This window comes from Egretta garzetta, unplaced genomic scaffold (genome assembly GCF_000687185.1).
Source record: "Egretta garzetta isolate BGI_Z169 unplaced genomic scaffold, ASM68718v1 scaffold419, whole genome shotgun sequence".
In the NCBI taxonomy this organism is placed as follows: Eukaryota; Metazoa; Chordata; class Aves; order Pelecaniformes; family Ardeidae; genus Egretta; species Egretta garzetta.
Window position 1 is genome coordinate 788,375 of NW_009260777.1, and position 18,570 is coordinate 806,944.

General features: G+C 41.4%; 1 protein-coding gene across 2 annotated transcripts in view; it reads left to right on the top strand.

Annotated features, from left to right (window-relative positions):
* SNAP25 (synaptosome associated protein 25) overlaps window positions 1–18,570 on the top strand; it is a 30,230-nt gene that overhangs the window by 2,008 nt on the left and 9,652 nt on the right. The window contains exons 3-4 of one of the 2 annotated variants that reach the window (XM_009646363.2): window positions 7,684–7,732; window positions 16,026–16,143. In XM_009646363.2, coding sequence (XP_009644658.1) covers window positions 7,684–7,732; window positions 16,026–16,143 — 167 coding nt within the window. Of the gene's footprint in view, window positions 1–7,683; window positions 7,733–16,025; window positions 16,144–16,280; window positions 16,399–18,570 lie in introns of both variants that reach the window. The other variant, XM_009646362.2, reaches the window with a different exon arrangement.

Sequence of the window (18,570 nt, forward strand, 5' to 3'; positions counted from 1 at the left end):
AGAGCCTCACATGAGTACCTCCACAAACACAAGGCAGAAGAGCCTGCTGCCCCCAAATGCCTGTGATCTAAATAGAAAAGGCAGATGATGAGTGGGAAGAAAGGCACAGGAAAGGGAAGTGATTTGCTCAGGGCCAAGCCATCAGTAAATATCAGCCTTGCCTCTCCTGAGCTGTATTTGTGTGACCTATGCACTGCTTGAGTCTTCCTAACATATTGAACCAGCATATTGTGAATGCCACTGGAATTTCAGTATTAAATCACAGCAAATGGCAAAGTGGGAGGAGAACTGGGACTGCTGAATTTACCAATGAATTTATGTAGAACTCCAGCGCTTCTTGGAAGAGCTCGGCATCTCTCAGGACCTGGCTTTTATTCAGATGCTACAATATGTTCCTGTCCAAATAGAGAAGTTTCTAAAACTAGCACTGAGTAGTCAAGGGGATTCTTCTACAATGAGCTGAATATTATTTTCACTAACTTGACTACAAAAGACCTTTAAAATTGTTCTGTGGTCTAAACAGTTGGTTGATTACTCTGACCCCATTTTCTAGGTACTTTTAAAAGAATGCAGCATTTAGGGAGTGAGAGATTTTATACTGAAAAGACAAATGGTGGGTGTCTTTGAAATCGAACTCGCACTGCTCTGATTTAATAGACCCCCAAATCCAATTAGACTCCCCTGCTTAGCAGAACCCGTCTAGTGGGTAGAGATAGAAAATATTCTTTCTCAGTGAAAAAATGCTTTTTACTCTATTCTCTTCACACAGCGAATCTGTTATTCCTTAACCAAGAAAAGGATACCTCCATGTTTAAGCATTATTACTATATACATATGTATGAATTCCTGTCATGGTTAGCTCTGCTCTGCTAGATAACAGGAAAATACAGAATAAACAGACTGAGTTGGCTGCACTGTAGAGACAGAAGAGTGCTGTCCACCCAGGGATACCCTATAGCAGTACAAAGCATCCTTAATGCTGAAATGTAGGTCATAGCCTGGAGGACAAAACTGATGTCCCCAAAGGACTGTGCCCTCCTTGCACAAGAAGACTAGGCTGAGTTTGGAGACTAAGCCCCGGTGCTGTTCCCAGGGAATGTCTGCAAGGAAAATCAAATCTGTTACTGCTTCTTATTTTTATGACCCAGCCTTGCAAGAAGCTGATTGTTTCAGTCCTAGCACAGCAGGTGAAGCAAGAAGAAGTGGTGAGTGGCTGTTGTAAAGTTGCCATGGCTTTACCGCAAGGCAGCTATGTACTGGGATGGCAAACTACAAAAATCAGCTTGCTCCATGGTGGCCAGCATACGCATGCAACACAGTTACACCTACACTGACCAATGCTCATTTTAGCTACTCAGCTGCTCAGTGCTATAAATACCTGTATTTTATGATGATGCTGTGCAATTTAGGCCAAAACATAAAATAAAAATGAACTGAGGCAGAAGAAGTGAGACAAATACACAGTTTGTAGCTGACCTTCTAATTTTCCTGTTCAAGCTTTTTACCTCTGAGCCAACTTTCTGAAATTCAGAATAACACATAGAAGGGGAAAAGCTGTGAGTCTACTACCACCTTCCAGTGGAACCACCAAGGCCTTTAAAGAAAATAAATTGCTGCAGGGTGGGAAAAAAAAGATGGTTTCTATCTGTGATGCAGCAAGGGAAAAAATATCAACAAGATCAGTACCTGTAGAAAGCCCAGCAAGAAAGCACTTAGCAACATGCACAGACAAAAGTGCTGTTTTGTACATTTAAATCCAGACAGGACTATCTTTTCCTGTCATATGCTGTGAGGTTAGAGTCAAGTTTATTAACATATCAAAGCTGAAATGATAAGCTATAAATGTTTGATAACCTCTATGCAGGACACTGAACATACAGTATGCCACTTCACTAACTTCCTTCATTTGTGATTGGGAAGTGATTTTCCCCTGACATTATTATCAAATGATCCTTAATTCTGAAGAATTAAAAAAAAATATTCTATTAATTTAGAGTTTTGTCCAAAACATGTCAAAGCTAATTTGAAAAATCCCTTTGACATCATTAGCTATTAGAACAGTTCTGCTCAGAAAAGTGTTTTAATCTGTGTAATTCCACAGAAATACACATCTGGCACAGGGGAAGGTGATTCATAATTCTGGTCTCTGTTTTTCCTAAGTGGGATTAGACCCCTTCATCTGTGTAAACCAGTGGGGTAGCACTGGAGTTGGGGTCATTGTGCTAAATGAAAACCAGGCACACAGGATATAAGGGGGGGTGTGTGTGTCATAGATTCGTATCGGCTGAGGATCTGAACCACAGGGTGCATTAACAGGCTCTGAGAAGCAACATGGCTCTGTAATCAGGACAGACATTGCAGCATTAACAGGGTGAACAGGGAACTTGGAGCTGAGGGAATGTGAATGACTAAAAAATGTTTCTTTGGCCACATTTTTGTCTTTAGGGTGTTGACACTTCCCTTTAGTGTCTCTGGGAACTGCCAGCAATGTCAACCTGTCCTGATACATAATTGTCTGTATTAATTTATTCAAAAAACCTCTATAATCCATATCAATTAAAGCAAAATTCTTCATTGAAGTGGAAGTTTTTATGTTCTGCACATAACTGAGAGTGTATGTTTTTCAGGGTCCGTCCTGAAGTGCAGAGAAAGTGATTTCTGGAATTTGGATTCTCTATCTGATACATCATTCCCATATATTATTATATTATTCTGCCCCTCTACTCTGCTCTGGTGAGACCTCACCTAGAGTACTGCGTCCAGCTCTGGAGCCCTCAACACAAGAAGGACATGGAAGTGTTGGAGAGGGTCCAGAGGAGGGCCACAAAAATGATCCGAGGGCTGGAGCACCTCTCCTATGAGGACAGGCTGACGGAGTTGGGCTTGTTCAGCCTGGAGAAGAGAAGGCTGCGGGGAGACCTGATTGCAGCCTTTCAGTACTTAAAGGGAGCCTATAGGAAAGATGGGGAAAATCTTTTTAGTAGGGCCAGCAGTGACAAGACAAGGGGTAATAGTTTTAAACTAAAACGGGGTAGGTTTAGACTAGATATAAGGAAGACATTCTTTACAATGAGGGTGGTGAAACACTGGAACGGGTTGCCCAGAGAGGTAGTGGAGGCCCCATCCCTGGAAACATTCAAGGCCAGGTTGGATGGGGCTCTGAGCAACCTGATCTAGTTAGCGGTGTCCCTGCTCACGGCAGGGGGGTTGCACTAGATGACCTCTAGGGGTCCCTTCCAACCCAAAACATTCTATGATTCTATGATTCTATGATACTGTTACAAAAATCACCCCTCAGGCTATACCAAATTTGGAGTAGCTGCCCTTTGTAGCAGGCACGGACAGGATACCACACAGTGTTGCTGGAGGGACTGATGGACCCTTGGAGAAGTTATCCCAATTATCTTCCTGGTTTTATTTCCACCTTGGGAAATTAAATGACATAACAATAATAATAAGAAATGATACAGCAATGCATTTCCTCTCCAAAGTACTAGGCAAATTTCAGTGAACACCTTGTTGCTGACTTGCTCTGAGAGAGACCCTAACAAAAAAAGTTTTAAGAAGCTGTTACAGAAGATTGAGAATAATGTGTATTAAAGCCTCCAACTGGGGCCCCAGTTATGCTATTGAACTGGCTTCACTGAAGCATTGACAGACTTAGGCTGATGTATCTAAGAGCTGAATTATTAAAAGTTGAAAGCGATGGCTTCCTGCTCTGAGGGGTCATCTTGTGTGCAAAATTTGTCAGGTCTTTGCAGAAAAACAGTTGGCAAGCCATGGTAGTCTCCATGGAAACCAAAGTCTGGGAGGACACATGGGCTGCCCTGCTCATTCCTCGAGTCAGGGCTGAGTATGTTCAAGGGCTGCACAGGAAAGATTATATGTTTTACCATTTGCAGTATACCCACTTTACAGATAAACAGAGGAACTCCAGAGCTGTCAGTTTAATGCCAGTTTTACAAGCGAAAGCAACTTGTGCTGTGCCATTTTCTTCTAAAGGACAAGAGGTGTGAGATGTTTGCTGTACCATAGCAAAATCCAGAAGTCCAAATTCTCCTTTCAAGTGCAACAAGAAGACAAGGAGAGCCAGAAGTAACTCTGGAGAGTTTACTTCTCTGAAGGCTGTTACAGATTTAAGAGCTGGATGGCACATGCTCCATGAACTCTGTAGGGTCCTTTGAAAGACACAGTTTTCTTCTCTCTGGCCTGAACTACCCTAAGAATCCCATTTTTTGAGAATCTTTATCTTGCTACAAATTAATCAGAGGATTGCCTGTGCAAGGACTAGAGGGTCTTAAGAAATTCCTCCATTGCACAGGAGGAAAGAAAAGCTCTAATCTTGGGGAAAGTGTACCATTAGCACACATTTTCATAACAAGATGGACCTCGCTGGTTCTACCCATTCATGGCTTCCCACATAGGATATCATCGATGTTGGTGAGCACTGGATGTGGTGGGGACCCTTCCTGAGCCATCAGGACCAGACAAATCAAAGCATGGCCACCAGGCCCCTGCCACGGCCATGGCTCTTCTGGGAGCCTGTTATCAAGATTTTATGATCAGTTGTTGTAAAACATCTTCTTCTGGGCTCCACTTTGCAAACACAGTTTCCATCACCTCCTGTTACTCATTCTCTAAGCAACCAGTTTGAGTGCGTCTGCTGACATCTGCCCCCACTGAGACCAAAGCAAGTTTCTGCAATACCATTAGTGCAGAAAATGTCAACATTGTGTGTGTTTGGGCCCCAAACACACTTGTGTGGCATATTTCTTCCTCTATATTCCTTTAAAAGAAGAGGTTTTGTAGATTTCAGAGATGCCTCCATCTGTTGTCACTGAGGGTCACTTACTGAGTGTTTCTCTCCTGCTCAGACGTCTAGATGATGAGCACATTTTTACAATAGTTCTGTCTTACAGACATGTTTGGTTTTGAGCTATCTAAAGGAAAGTCTGGATTTGTTTTAAATGCACAAATGTGATATTTTTGATTGGCTTTACACAGTTAATTTTTTCTGAAAATGCTGAAAATTTATGCTTAATAGAAACTTGGAACAGGAGGAGATTGTCACTTGATGTCTGAATCACCTCTCATCTTTGTCAGTGAGCATCTTTTTATTAGCTTCAGTATGCTTTGGATTAGACCTCAGATGCAGGCAAGTATATTCAGTGCACACCCTTTAATATTTTCACATTAGTATTAATGTTGTGGCAGGCTGCTCTTAAGAGATACAGTATTGCCTGATAAAATTAAATGGTCAGGTAAGTAAAAGAAAATGTCACCTCTTTTGCTCTGTGCAAGGATTTAATATGAAATACAAACCACAAGGACTAATTGCTGAATTCGTCTCTCAGCATAGGTCTTATTCAGGTCACTGGACCTCTTAGCTGCATGAAGGCAGTTTTCTCAGATGTTAAAACTGCAGGAAAATAAGGTCAGAGGGTTAAGGAGCAGCAAACATTTCTCAACCTGACCATGCTTGACTCACTGAAAGCCAGCAACTATCATATCAGCAATTGTGGGTTTTCTGAGTCCAGTATTTAGAAGAGCTCCATGTCAGACTGCACCGTGTTTACTCAAAGACCAGATGACTCAGGACTTAAGCAGTCTCCTTGTGTTTGCATGAGACATGTTTAAAATACATATAAATCTTTTGGGGTAAGACATCCTTGGGTACCAAGAGCATAGAAAAAGCACAATAAAAAGCTATTGTATATCCAGTGCTTAGCAAATCTGACACTTGCCCTACAGAAAATGTAAGATCATTAAAGGCTATTTCCTTACTCTAAATAGGCAAATCTAAGATGACCCTCGGACCCTAAGTTTCTAAAAGCCGCAAAAATAAAAGCTGGCTGGGATTCAAGTAAACGCACTATGAGCTTGAAGGGAGAGAGAGCAGCAGCAGGTACCTGGTAGGTACCTGACCCAGGGGCAGTTGGGTGCAGCAGGCTGTGGGGGGAGGCAGAAGGCTTTTTCTCTCCACTTGGCAACTCGCACAAGGATTTTAAAAACACAAAAGGAGGGGGATGATGGATCGGGCTGCACGCATCTGATGCTTTTCCCAGTTTCTACGGTGTCATAGACATTAAAGACAAGAATGGGAGTGCGGAGAGAGGCAGACAAGAGTGCACCAAGAGGCATCTTGCATCCCTCTTGAACCAAGCAGGATGCTCATGACGCAAAGCAGAGGAGCAGCAGCTGCAGCAGCCAGACAGCCCTGGAGCGTGGCAGAGTCAGGCCTGCAGCTGAGCCAACGTGGGCAGTGCCCTGCCAGCCTGCTGGGCAGCGCCTTGCGAGCACGGACCGGGCAGCTGACGGCCAGAGGTCTCACTGCTCCCAGAAAAAGAGGAGTGATGGCAGTGAGCAGGGCAGTTGGGAGGAAGGATAACACGAAGTCCTTAATTTGCCTGAAGGAGGGAGAAGATGGTCTGAAAAAGCAACAGGGAAGGTCAGGACTCCAGGTTTCTGTTCCTGCGTAACTATGGGCAGCTCCCCTGCCCTCCGCAAAATCGCCACCACCAACTTCATCTGCTTCACAGAGGTATGGGTGGCTTTATGTTCATGGAAGCAGTTATATTACTGCTGCACATGTCCAGGTAACTTCCCTGGTAAGCTGTCAGGCCACAGAGGACTTTACCTCACCTGTTACTGAAATGCAACAGTCAGGCGATCGTTCAGGCCATTAATTATTCACCAACGTTATCACTGCTCCAAGCAGAATGGAGCTAGTTTCCCCTTTGTAATTAAAAAGGAGCTAATCTGATCTGTGATAGAGCTTAGTATCACAGCACCCAGAAACCCAGGACACCTGATCACCTCCCAGAGTGATGATGATGCATGCAACAACTGTATTTGTGAAAGGTGCCCTGCTGCTGATTTAGGCAGGTGGGAGATCTGAATTGCTCAGCTTTTGCTCAAGCCCTGTGTCCAGCAAAGGTGATGACAAGACTCCCATTAACCTCCGTGGGAGCAGGGATAGGATCAACATGTAGGTGTTTTAAAAATCCTGCCTTCAAGCTTGATCCAAAGTCCATTGCTGTTAAAGGTGTCTAAAAGTAAAAACTAAAACTTGGCTCAAACTCATATTTATTAGATCTCCAAGCCAAAAAATATGGCTTAATCCTATTAAATATTAGCCTGCTTTAAAATGGATTTTGTAAGTAGGTAAGCTTTCTGACTTCTGTGTTGCAAGGGGTATGTACAAACCACTATGCCTCCTTACCAAACGTGTTTGTGCCATATCTATTTTCCTTGGGAATTTATCCTGTGGGATGAACATACATCTGCAATGTCAACACCCCCTTCTTCCCTTCTCCCACTTCAGAGAACTTGGAGATGAGCCCTCTCTTTTTAGAAATGACTTTTGTGTAAAGTGATGATTTCAATCTCAAAGTCCAGGACTTGGTGTTTTCTGCAGTAGTTCAGTATCCCAGTGAATCCTGAAGGATTGATGGTACAATTGAGAGTACTCAGTTCCTTGTACAGTGGCCAGGCACATAAGGTCTTTGGACTGTGCCACCAGCCCCTTAGGACCTTGTCATTTCTTTCACTGTTTTTCTTTTGTCTTCCTATGTCCCGTATCTAGGGCTGAGTGTTCCCTCACTGATCTCTTTCTCTCTCTCTCTCTCTTTCTTCTCCCCCCCCCCCCCCCCTCCTTACCTTGCTACCACTATTGGGATATAGAGTAAAGATGCTGGTATCAGGACTTTGGTTATGTTGGATGAGCAAGGAGGTAAGTTGAGATTGCTTCAGTAAGGAAGTATAACCGTTCTCAAAGTACTGTGCTAACTGTGTGGAATCCTGGAAATGAGGGCCATAAAACACATGTATGGGTGTGCATGAGAACCCAAGAATCTCTTTGCCTTCAGCTTTGTTGTCTGACAGAGGAACGTACAATAACTGCATGATAGTCTGTACTTCTTTTGATCTGTTTCCCATTAATGTCAAAGAGACCTGCAGGCTGAACTCATCCAAATCATCATTTTTTCAGCAAGCCTTGGGTCAAGATCCAGCTACACAATGGGAAGATTTGCCTCCATAACTGTAAAATCCAACATTATTTACGCAGGTGCTACATAATTTTCTCACTTGTTTTAGTTACAAGTGAAAAGCATGCATTAAATGCAACCAAGAGAAGGTAAAACAGGTTTAGCTTGCATAAAATTCAGTTGCTTTTCGTATAGAAATGTCAGTGAGGATAACAGGAATTTAACATTAAAAGCTATGACACAATCAACTCATTACAATCGACCATATAGGAGCTTTCAAGCTTATACAAGTCCCTGTCTGTGGATGACAGTGACAAAGACAGAGCCAGATATATTCCGTATGTTCCAGAAATTTACATTTTTTCCCTTCATAACACTACAAAGAAGCAGGTAGCTTCCCCCCGGCCTGCCAAACTAATAAGTCTTCATTTGCTGCAGACCCACAGCACCAGCAAAATGATGTTTTTAAAAAGAAGTTAAATCAACAGAGTAAAAATTTCTGCTACTCTATATCAAACTAGTTCCCCAAAGGACCTTGGTATTGTTTAACATATAGCATGATACAAAACTGTATTAGAAAATGTTTTCTACAGAGGTAATGCTCTATTGCTTATCAAGCCCAGGCAACGATTATAGGCAACAGTACGGACTGCAGAACCTGAGACACCCCTTTCATCTGTAATGTCCCTGCCTTTCTGGCACTAAAATGAATGAAAAGTAATAACAGGACCTAAACAGAAAGTATTCTCTTCTATTTGCTTTTATATGTATGTCTCATTGCTTCCCCCCCCAACCTCCACCTTTAGAGAATTTAACCTAACCAAGTTTTGTTGCATCGATTTGTCGTGACAAGAAAAAAATTACAGAGAATATTTTGTTGTCTTCAAAATTTTTTGAATAACAGCAGTAAAAGAACTACCACTGAATACAGAAAAACCAGAAATTACTTATGTTGAAACAGATATGGCACCTGTCTAAATAATGTGGTTTGTTTCAGAAGTTTCGGTTAAAATAAATCACAAATATTGTCAGAGAAAGTCTGTAAATACCCAGCTGTGTCTTGCAATGTAATTCACAGGCAGAGCAGCAGAAACTTTAGTGGTCTTGGGAAAGTAAATTTCTGTTCTTTAACTGTTATTTTTCCACAGATTGATAGGGGGTTTTGTTTTGGTTTTAACACTGAATTTTGTTTTTTACTTTGGAGTTCTGCTAAACCCCCGTATGCCCAAATTGTCCCACCGACTCTCTAGTCATGCTAGGAAGGGTGGGCTGTGTGAGTCACTGACCTCTTTGGAGACCAGGGAACTCAGTATTAAACTCTCATTGACAGTAAAACCTGGAACATATATTGTGTGGCCAGAAGTGCAGTTAGTCGATACTTATAGGAAAGAATTAGACAATTTAAAAGCCTCTTTGAATTGGTAATGGTCATGCCTTAAGGGGTTCAGTAGATTAAGCTTGTGACTATACAGTACGGGTTTCTCAAGGAAAACAGTCTAACAATGATACAAACTCTGGCGATATTGTAACCACTGTACTATGTTAAATATTGAATTAAGCTTTGTCCATTTTAGCCATATGCAGCTGTAATAATTCCTGATTTTTTTAAAATTATTTTAGCGATAAAGGACTTACTATATTATTGGGCAAAATACTCTAATGATGACTTTGAACCCTCTGTCATTAGCGCAATGTGTGCAACTCACGGATGTCTCTGCAGATTATCAGATTAAGGAAATAATTTGCTAACACTGCCATGTGATCTCTTTTCAGCTGACTGCACAAGTCACTTAAGATTATTAGGTGTTAAATAGACAAAAAACATGACATTGATCTTTCCAGTGGGCGGCAAGCAGAATATCTAATCTCTGCAGTTGCTTGAAGCTCTATTTCTAAGTTTCCTTATAAAATTGCTTGCTTTGAAGTTAAACAGACCTTACAAGGAAAACTTCTTTGAGCCGATCTCAATCTAAATAATGCAAAGCACAACTCATTTTCTGATATCAATAAGCAGAAGTCTTTGGGATCATAAAAGGAAAGAAGTCAACATAATTTTACAATACTGGGTATTTATACAATAAAGCCAGCCTGGCTAGCTCCTGTTGCCGAAATGTTTAGCACAGCCAGCTGCACAGCAGACCAGAGAGTCTGTTATGACCCTACTGAGATGTAGAGCTTTTCACAAGAGCTTTCATTACTCCTATTTCAGAGAGAATGGGACTGTCATAAAAACTAGAGACCTCCTCCAGCGCTCTTTGAAGTCACTGGGAATCTGAGCGGGCTTTTGGAGTAGTCCCTCTGCAATACCAAGAGTTACCATATTTTGAGCCTGGTATTGTCACCCAAACCAATTCAACACAGTTCTTCCCCGGGGACCCCACAGGAAGGAGCTAAGAGGTTAGGTTGTCCTTGCTGAGATTTTTTCCATCAGTGAGAAAGTCTCTCCTGGACCCTATGTGCATCCATAATGCTTATATTTTTTCAAACCTGCCCTCAAACCAAACTCCCTTAATTAATTATTTAAATATAGATATGTACATAACACTTTAAACTAAAATATTTACATTTTGCACTAAAAATTTCATGCTGCAAATGATTATTGAGCAGTGGCAATTTCTCTGCTTCATTAAATACGTCTTTGAAACATGCTAGCTTAGAAAAATGTTAACATTTGGATGCATGCTGTTTAAAAGCAGACCACAGAAATGAAAATGGTTGAACTAAGTGGGGATATGAAGACAAACCTGAATTGCAGACATAGCAGGGGTCCCAGAGTGGTAGGTCTCTTCCTCCAAAGGACATTCCCATCACCTGGGAGTATCAGCGGCAAGAGAGATCTGGACATTCAACGACCTTTTTTTTTTTTGTATGATGTCCTCATGCAGTGTATTACAAAAGAAATTTGTTCTTGTATTCAAAACGGGGTGGAGAGGAGAAACTTTTCCAATAACAACAGTAGCGGCACAGCCATTTTTTCACGCAAGGCAAGATAAAACAATATCCACGTTTTTGATAAGCCACAAAGAAAATATCAATGCAATTGAAATTTTCTCCCTGCACCGCATCAAAAGCAAATGTACAACCAGCAATGCCAGAGAACACAGAGGGTAGCTTGATCTACCCAGCAGATCTGCACTCCAGATCAAGTCAAAGCACGGACATAAAACTTCGGAATAACTGGGTGACCCTACAAGCAAAAGGGTTGACGCCAAGTGATGGTGCCCATGCTAGCTGACCTCTTCATTTTTTTGCATGAGTTGAAAGTTTTACAGTTTTGTATGAGTTACAGCTGACCTGTTTCTTTGGCACTGGAGAAATAACTACAGTAAATACAAAGATAATTACCATTCCTTTCCATCGGAGAGCAAAATGATGGCCCCTTTTACAAGCACCTTCCCCAGCTTATGTCTTATTCAACAGCTACCACAAAAATTGAGCTGCTAAAAGCACTCCAACACCTATGAGATGAGCCTATCACAGTCAGGAAAGGTTTGCTAGTTAGTGAAAAAGAATTGTAACTATCAATGGTTCCAGATTCTACAGGGAAAATGACATTAATTATGTTGAAAGTGTAAGCAGAACAAAAGAAAAATTAAGCCCCCCCCCAAGCAGGTTGTGCCTTGTATACTATTATTTTTATCACAGCTACACGTGGGCTCACAAGCACTCCCCACCAGCTTTCTTCCACTCATACCTGTGCTCGGCAATGCCTTTCAGAGCAGAGCTAGGTCAAGACTCAAGACTTCTGAAAAAGCTGTCCTAGAAATGTACTTCACTCTGATATAATTCTGCTTTATGGAGAATGGGATCACTGAGTATCATTGGAAATAGTTAATCTGCTGACTCTCTTTCAAATTCAGCCCTCTCGTATGCAATTATGATTACAATGTGTTCTTAGACATCCTTTTTTCTTTTTTTAATTAAAATTGTCCTTGGTGGAAATTACTTCATTGGACAAGACTCCAGGCAAAGGAACAAGTTCCCTTCTCCAAATGCACTTAACCGACATTCAAGCCCAGGCCCCAGATCCTAGACACTAGTCAAGGAACATTTGCTATAAATTACAGATAGGGATGCAAAGGTGGAGCAACACCATACTTGCCCTGCCCTGGTCCTGCATCCAACGCTGTGTTAAGATGCTTTTGCAGCTGTGTTTGCTCAAGAGACCACAGGAGCAGCTGAGGGATGCCCTTGCTACAGCTCCCCTCTCCCAGCTGCTTCCCCAGATCAGTCACCGAGTGGGGATTTGCCAGGTTGTTATAGAAGATCCTGGCAAAGACCCACTGGCAAAAGGCCACAATGCTATGGTAAAACTAACTGGACTAGCCTGTGGTCCCTCAGTTGCCTATGGTTTTAAAACAGAAGTAATTCATAAGTATAACAATACAGGTAGAAAAGTATCCTTGTTTGTATCCTAAGATAGGCCATTAGTTTGCTGCAAGATCTGGAATAAGATATATATGGCCGCTATGTTTGAATCAAAGTGATGTTCTCAGTCATAAAAGGGTACCAATATGCAAAAAGGGCTATTAATTAGCAGAGCTTCCTGGAAAAAAAATGAAGGCAAGCTCAATGAAATACACCTCTGATGTGTATTCTGCTTCCACACAATGCCAATTCTCTTACATATCATATATGATACATAAACATGTATATAGATGTAGTATATTCAAAGAATACTACAACAAACTATCAAAAGATGTTTAAACTCTGACTTTGAAGTGCTTCTCTAAATTGGAGATAAAGGACATGATTGGTTTAGGTATGAATCTGCATAGGTTCATGGCAGTATATGCTAGCAGATTGTCTTCCCTAAACCCTTTAATACAACATGCAAAGTTAGAATGGGGAAGATCTATGAAAACAGGCATTAAATTAACCTTTTGATAGCCATCTGATTTCTTACCGGCATTGATCTATTCTGGGCCAGATTTTAATATCTGTTATACCAAAATAAATCCAGAGTCACACCGTTAGGTTAATTCCTCTATAATACTTATGCCTCAATAATTTTGGTTACACACATGAATCTATTTCGTTCCCTGTGGGACCAGTTCTTTAACAGGTTAAATTGGTGTTGCTCCATGAAGCCAGCATAACTACGCCAATTTAAACCAGTTAACAATCCAGATCATGACATTAACAACTAGCAAACGGGCTTTAGGACCAGCAGCCAGCTGTCTAGACTTCTGGGCTACAAATATGACGTGGACTTTTTACACTGATGAGGTTTCCTTTAATGGAAGATAAATTAGTTGTGGGTCCCTTTTCTATTCAGGAATAGCATAGGCATCACACGCAAATCCTGAAGCAGGATAAAATAAGTCAGGTTCCTGGAGAGAGCTGTAATTTAAATGAAAGTCTTTGAGTCATGTCAAATATACTCTTCAATTAGCACACATCTATTCAGGCAGAACAGGAAATGGGGAAAGAAAATTTAAAAGGCCCTACTACATACTTGGCTTCAGAGTACGTGCATCTGAGCAAGGACCCGTGCTTAGACTGAAAACCACCAGCGGTACCAGATCTAGGACTGATTCCTCAGTCTTACCTGGCATTTTCTACTGGCCAAACATGGCTAGAGAAACACTAGCAGCAAAATCAGCAGAAGAAATATCGGTACCTCCTGACCCTCCCAGTGTCAAAACACACATGGGGAAATAGCCTTCTTTTAACTGAGAGCCCTGAAAACCAGCCGGGCTCTGCAAACACAGGTCTCGCAAGCAGGAGGCGGGAATCTGTGACAGAAATTTAGCAATTCCCATCACGCTGCATGAACCAGCATAAAAGCCAGCTCACACCCCCACAGCTGCTTCCCAGAGCAAGAGCCAGGGTTGCCCAACTATGCAAGAACAGGAAGGACTCTGAGTTAGCGAGGAGCAGGAGCACTGAGAGAAGTGTCACCTTCTACCACATACTCACATTTCTGATGAGATTGAAAATCTGTGACTACAAACACAAACCAAAGCTTCTGCTAAAGCCTCCCTAACCAAAATGTGAAATTACAACGTGCATTAAAACAATCCAACCTTGTATTTCTGATTCTTGGCTCAGCAGTTTTTCTGGCAGAACTTGTGCAGTGTATCTCTCAGGTTACCTTATTAGTTTCCCAATCCTTCTCTCACATTATATGTGCCCCTTTTAGAAGATGCTGCCAGGTAACTCTGATCCTCTAAATGTATCCTTGGTATCAGGAGATGGGCACATTCAGCTGAGGAGAATAAGAACTGACAGCTGAAAAGCAGATGCAGCTCGCAATACTGACATGGCACCTCTCCTTCTCAAACCCCAGCCTCATGCAAGAATTAAACAAAGAGCATGAGTTCAATATTCAAGTTATTTCAGCTTGAATAACTTAGGCCAGGATTTTCAAGGCCCTCTAGGGGTGAGATGCCCGTTTCCCATTAAAATTAATTAAATAAAATTAATTTTAATGCAAATTGGGTATCCAAATCCCCCAGAAAGCTCTGAAAATCTAAACCTCAATTGTTATTAGAAACCAAAGTAAGAAATTAGGCCTATTCATGTTCCCAAAGAAGTCAAGAGGAGTTTTGTACTGACGTCAATATGATTTTTTTTCTAAAATGTCTTTTTTTTTTTTTCTTTCTTCTGGATAGGACTCAGTTAACATCAGGGTTGACATTAAATTCCTCCTCTAATCAGTGCTCTCTTAGTTCCTTTCCTCTCAGGTCTAATTCTGTGTTTATATTTTTTTTCTATTCAGTACAGGGAATAGGCATGTATTTGTGTTTTACTGGAATTGCTTTACTTTGCCTCTTTAGGTACAGTTACAGTTTTTAATGGATTGAAATGCCACTCCAAGTAACTTTCTCATCCTGTGAAATACTTACTTGGGTTTATCCTTCATGAAACAAATGGCAAGGTTTTCCAGCCATGTAAAATGCTGTCACTACTGCAGACTCCACAGAAGACCCCCGGTCCCGCTGGATCCATATCTATTTACATCAGCAGAGGATCCGTTCCTACAATTTTACATTGTGGCATTCTGTTCCTCTAGGCCATTTTTCCCAGCTTTAATAGTGAAGAAATTAACACATTAAATTATTCCAAGCTACTAAGTCACAGAAAACCCTACATCGTCATCAGCCTTAGGTGGAAATAAACCAAATTCTGTTTGACGCCAGTGGAGAGACAGTGTCCCTGTATGGCTGGTTACTGGGCTTGGTGCTTCGTAACTTGTCCTGTAGCAAAGCAAAAGTGACCCCACTGAAAACATGAATCTTCATCCAATGCTTGTTTTCATAAGACCCCTTGGGGACAACGAATGTCACAGCCAGTGGTCATCTTTCAGTGAGCATTAGGCTCCTAGAGTGGTTGCAATTGCTCTGTGTTCACTGGGGTTACTCCTGATTTGCAGCATCCATACCAGAAAGAAAACCAGCCCTGAGGCCATACTCAGATTAGAGATTAATATCCATTGCCAACCAAAGCGGCAGATCTCGGTTTCCTCAACCTCTGGAAAAAGGAGTAGTTGGGCACGGCTCTTAAGAGCTCACTCCAGCTCTGGTACCGTTACTGCCAGCTTGCTCATTCACTAATCAAAGCAATTACACTGCCCCAAATCACCTAATTCCAAGGCATTTGTAAGCGTAAGTAACTGAAGTATTTTCCATGGAAGGACACCTTTTCTCTTGTATTAACATATATAAATGCAAAATAATAATGCTATCTTTCTTTCTTTTGGATGTCATTGGTGTCTTAGTAAGTGAATGTATTGTATTATGCTTCTGGACCTTAAACTTTACAACCCTTCCTTTCTACATCATTACATCTTGTTTAAATTGATATATTTCAAACATTTTCCTCCTTTGTTTTACTCTTCCCATATTAGTAAAAATCATCTTCGGCGTCCAGTGCGACATACATCCTTTCAACAATGCATCAGCTCAGATTAATGCATTGTAATGTCATTATTAATTCGGTTCTACATGGTCATTTTTCGTGTTCTGTTGAAGACAAAAGCAAACAAACAAAAATACAATTCATTCCACACTGTCATCCCTTTGTCCTGACCAGAACAACTCGATCGTGTTGAAGAAGGCATGAACCATATCAATCAAGACATGAAGGAGGCCGAGAAAAATTTAAAAGATTTAGGGAAATGCTGTGGCCTTTTCATATGTCCTTGTAACAAGTAGGTACTGGGTACCGGCTCTGCTATGTGGTGTCCAGTTTTTTGTCACAGTGAATGTCTGAAGTTTTTGTCTTTTTTTTCTTTGTCCTTTTCCATCTGCTTCATTCTGTGGGGATAAAATACTTGTGTTTAATCAGAACAACTGGAACGCATCGAAGAGGGAATGGACCAAATCAATAAGGACATGAAAGAAGCAGAAAAGAATTTGACGGACCTAGGAAAATTCTGTGGTCTTTGTGTCTGTCCATGTAACAAGTAGGTGCTGCCTGCCTCATCTCTTTGAGCACTTAAGGCTGATCCCAAAGGCCTTGTGAAGCTCATCCTTGCTAGGCACATGGACAGGATGAGCATGTGGCATGCAGAAAGAACGATTCTTCAAATGCATTCATCTCATAGCATAGACAACTGACTGGGAATTACTGTAGATGCATTAAAATCAGGCATACTGCAGTGAAAGCTTCACTGTCGACACCTTTTAATGGTAAAAGTTTCAACATTTTACACAAAGTGTACTGACTGGTTCCATTTTCCACCATACAAAAACACTGGGGCTACCTTATTCCTGGAGACCCTAAATTTTGAAACATATTTTCACAAACAAGCTTAATAAAAAAAACAATAAAGCTGAAAAATTGCACAAGAGGTCATAATAAACATTACTCAAAATTCTGGATGAAAATCACACAACATCGTTCAACAGAAATAGTCCTCAATGAGATCTTAAAAGAGACATGATGTTTCACAATTGGAACCCAACTTGAAATGGTTTTCATCCTGCCATAGGCAAGAAATTTGAGAAAACCTGAACATGCCATGCCAAATTTCTCTTGTTTGGGTAGCATGTACACTAAGCAGAAATGTTGAAATGCATCGAATTTGCTTGCATGCCATCACACTTGAACGAAACCGTCCTCCAAGTAATGCAAAGCTTGTTTTAAATGCCAAATGAAAATGTGATGTGCGGTTATGCGGGTGTACGAAATCAGGGACAAAGTGAACTGACCAGAAGTCCTTGAGGAACGGCAAATCCAGCATGCAGTGAGTAGGCATGCAACCAGGTTGCAGTGAAAACATTCATAAATGGTTGGGCAGAGACTGTGCAGGAAACAAAGCAGAGTGCAGCGGCTGTGCAGTATTATACTCCCTTTCTGTGTGGCACAGATACTTTGTTCAAAGCCAGGACCTGATCATACCATGATTATCAAGACCAGAGGAAAGAGAGCTGTCATGGAGTTCAGTGGGTGTTTTGGCAGAAATCAGAATGGTAGGACTGGGTTTCTGCCTTATCAGTCACCATTTATTTTGAAGTTAATTCCCTTGGGACACAACGCAGATACTGCCTCAGCTTTAGAAAAAACACTTTTGCTCCTGTGTACCAAGCCACAAATACTTCTCTGGGGTAAACATTTTGCCCCAAATATGTGTACTATTGCCTTGGTGTGCAGAATGGGAGAGAGGCAAGGAGGAATGGAAAGAGCTACGCAAACATACAGCCTTTTTCAATGGGACTGCCTGCAATTGGTATCAGCTCTGATACAGGCTTTAGCCCTGCTGTCCTGTACCAGATGACCCAGTGCAGAAGAGCATACAAGAGCATGCAGCAGAAACTTTACATCTCCCACACTCTAAAAGCTGTTGCAACTTAAAGAGGAACACTGTCCTGGCTTGCTCCTCCTGGAGAAACCTGGCATAACGTCTACACCAAAGGTTGACCCTTGAAGTACAAAAAATTCCGATGTATTTTGCAGGAATTGACTTTTTTTAAGAGCAGCTTTAATATTCTGTACTATAGGAAAGGCTGCACAGAACTGAGAGCCAGACCTATGGCATGGATAGGGTTAGCACCTGACACGTGGCCTTAAAACATTTACCACTTCACTACAATTGCAGTATCGTGAAATCAATAGATGTGAGAACAGACAGATACTGCATGTATTCCATCTGGGTGACATTCATTTTTAAAGGTGCCTCTTCCCTGCTTTAAGGCAGCATTCTGGCCTTTGCAGTCTGCAACCAGATTTCACAAACTAGCATTGCTAATCAGCCAGTGTGTTCAGAAACAGAGTAGGGATGAACAATGCTTTTAGAGACTGTTCCTTGAATCACCATGCCAGGACTCAACTGGTACAAATAAGATGATATTCTGAGAAGCGGAGTGTAGGAGGGAGAGAAATCCATACAGTTCTGGGCATCAGTATCACTATAATCCCCTAATGCTCTTCTGGCTGGTGGTAGATTAATGGCATATATTTTAAAAAAGATTAACCATCTCACACGTAGCTATACTCCAATATACAGAGTAAATACAACTCTGTAAAACTTACCAAAATGTAAGGCTTGATCCTACATTCTTAGGAGACCCAAAATGCCCATGGCATGACATTTTGACCAGACTGCATTCAAAAGGAGAAATGCTGTTGACCATGA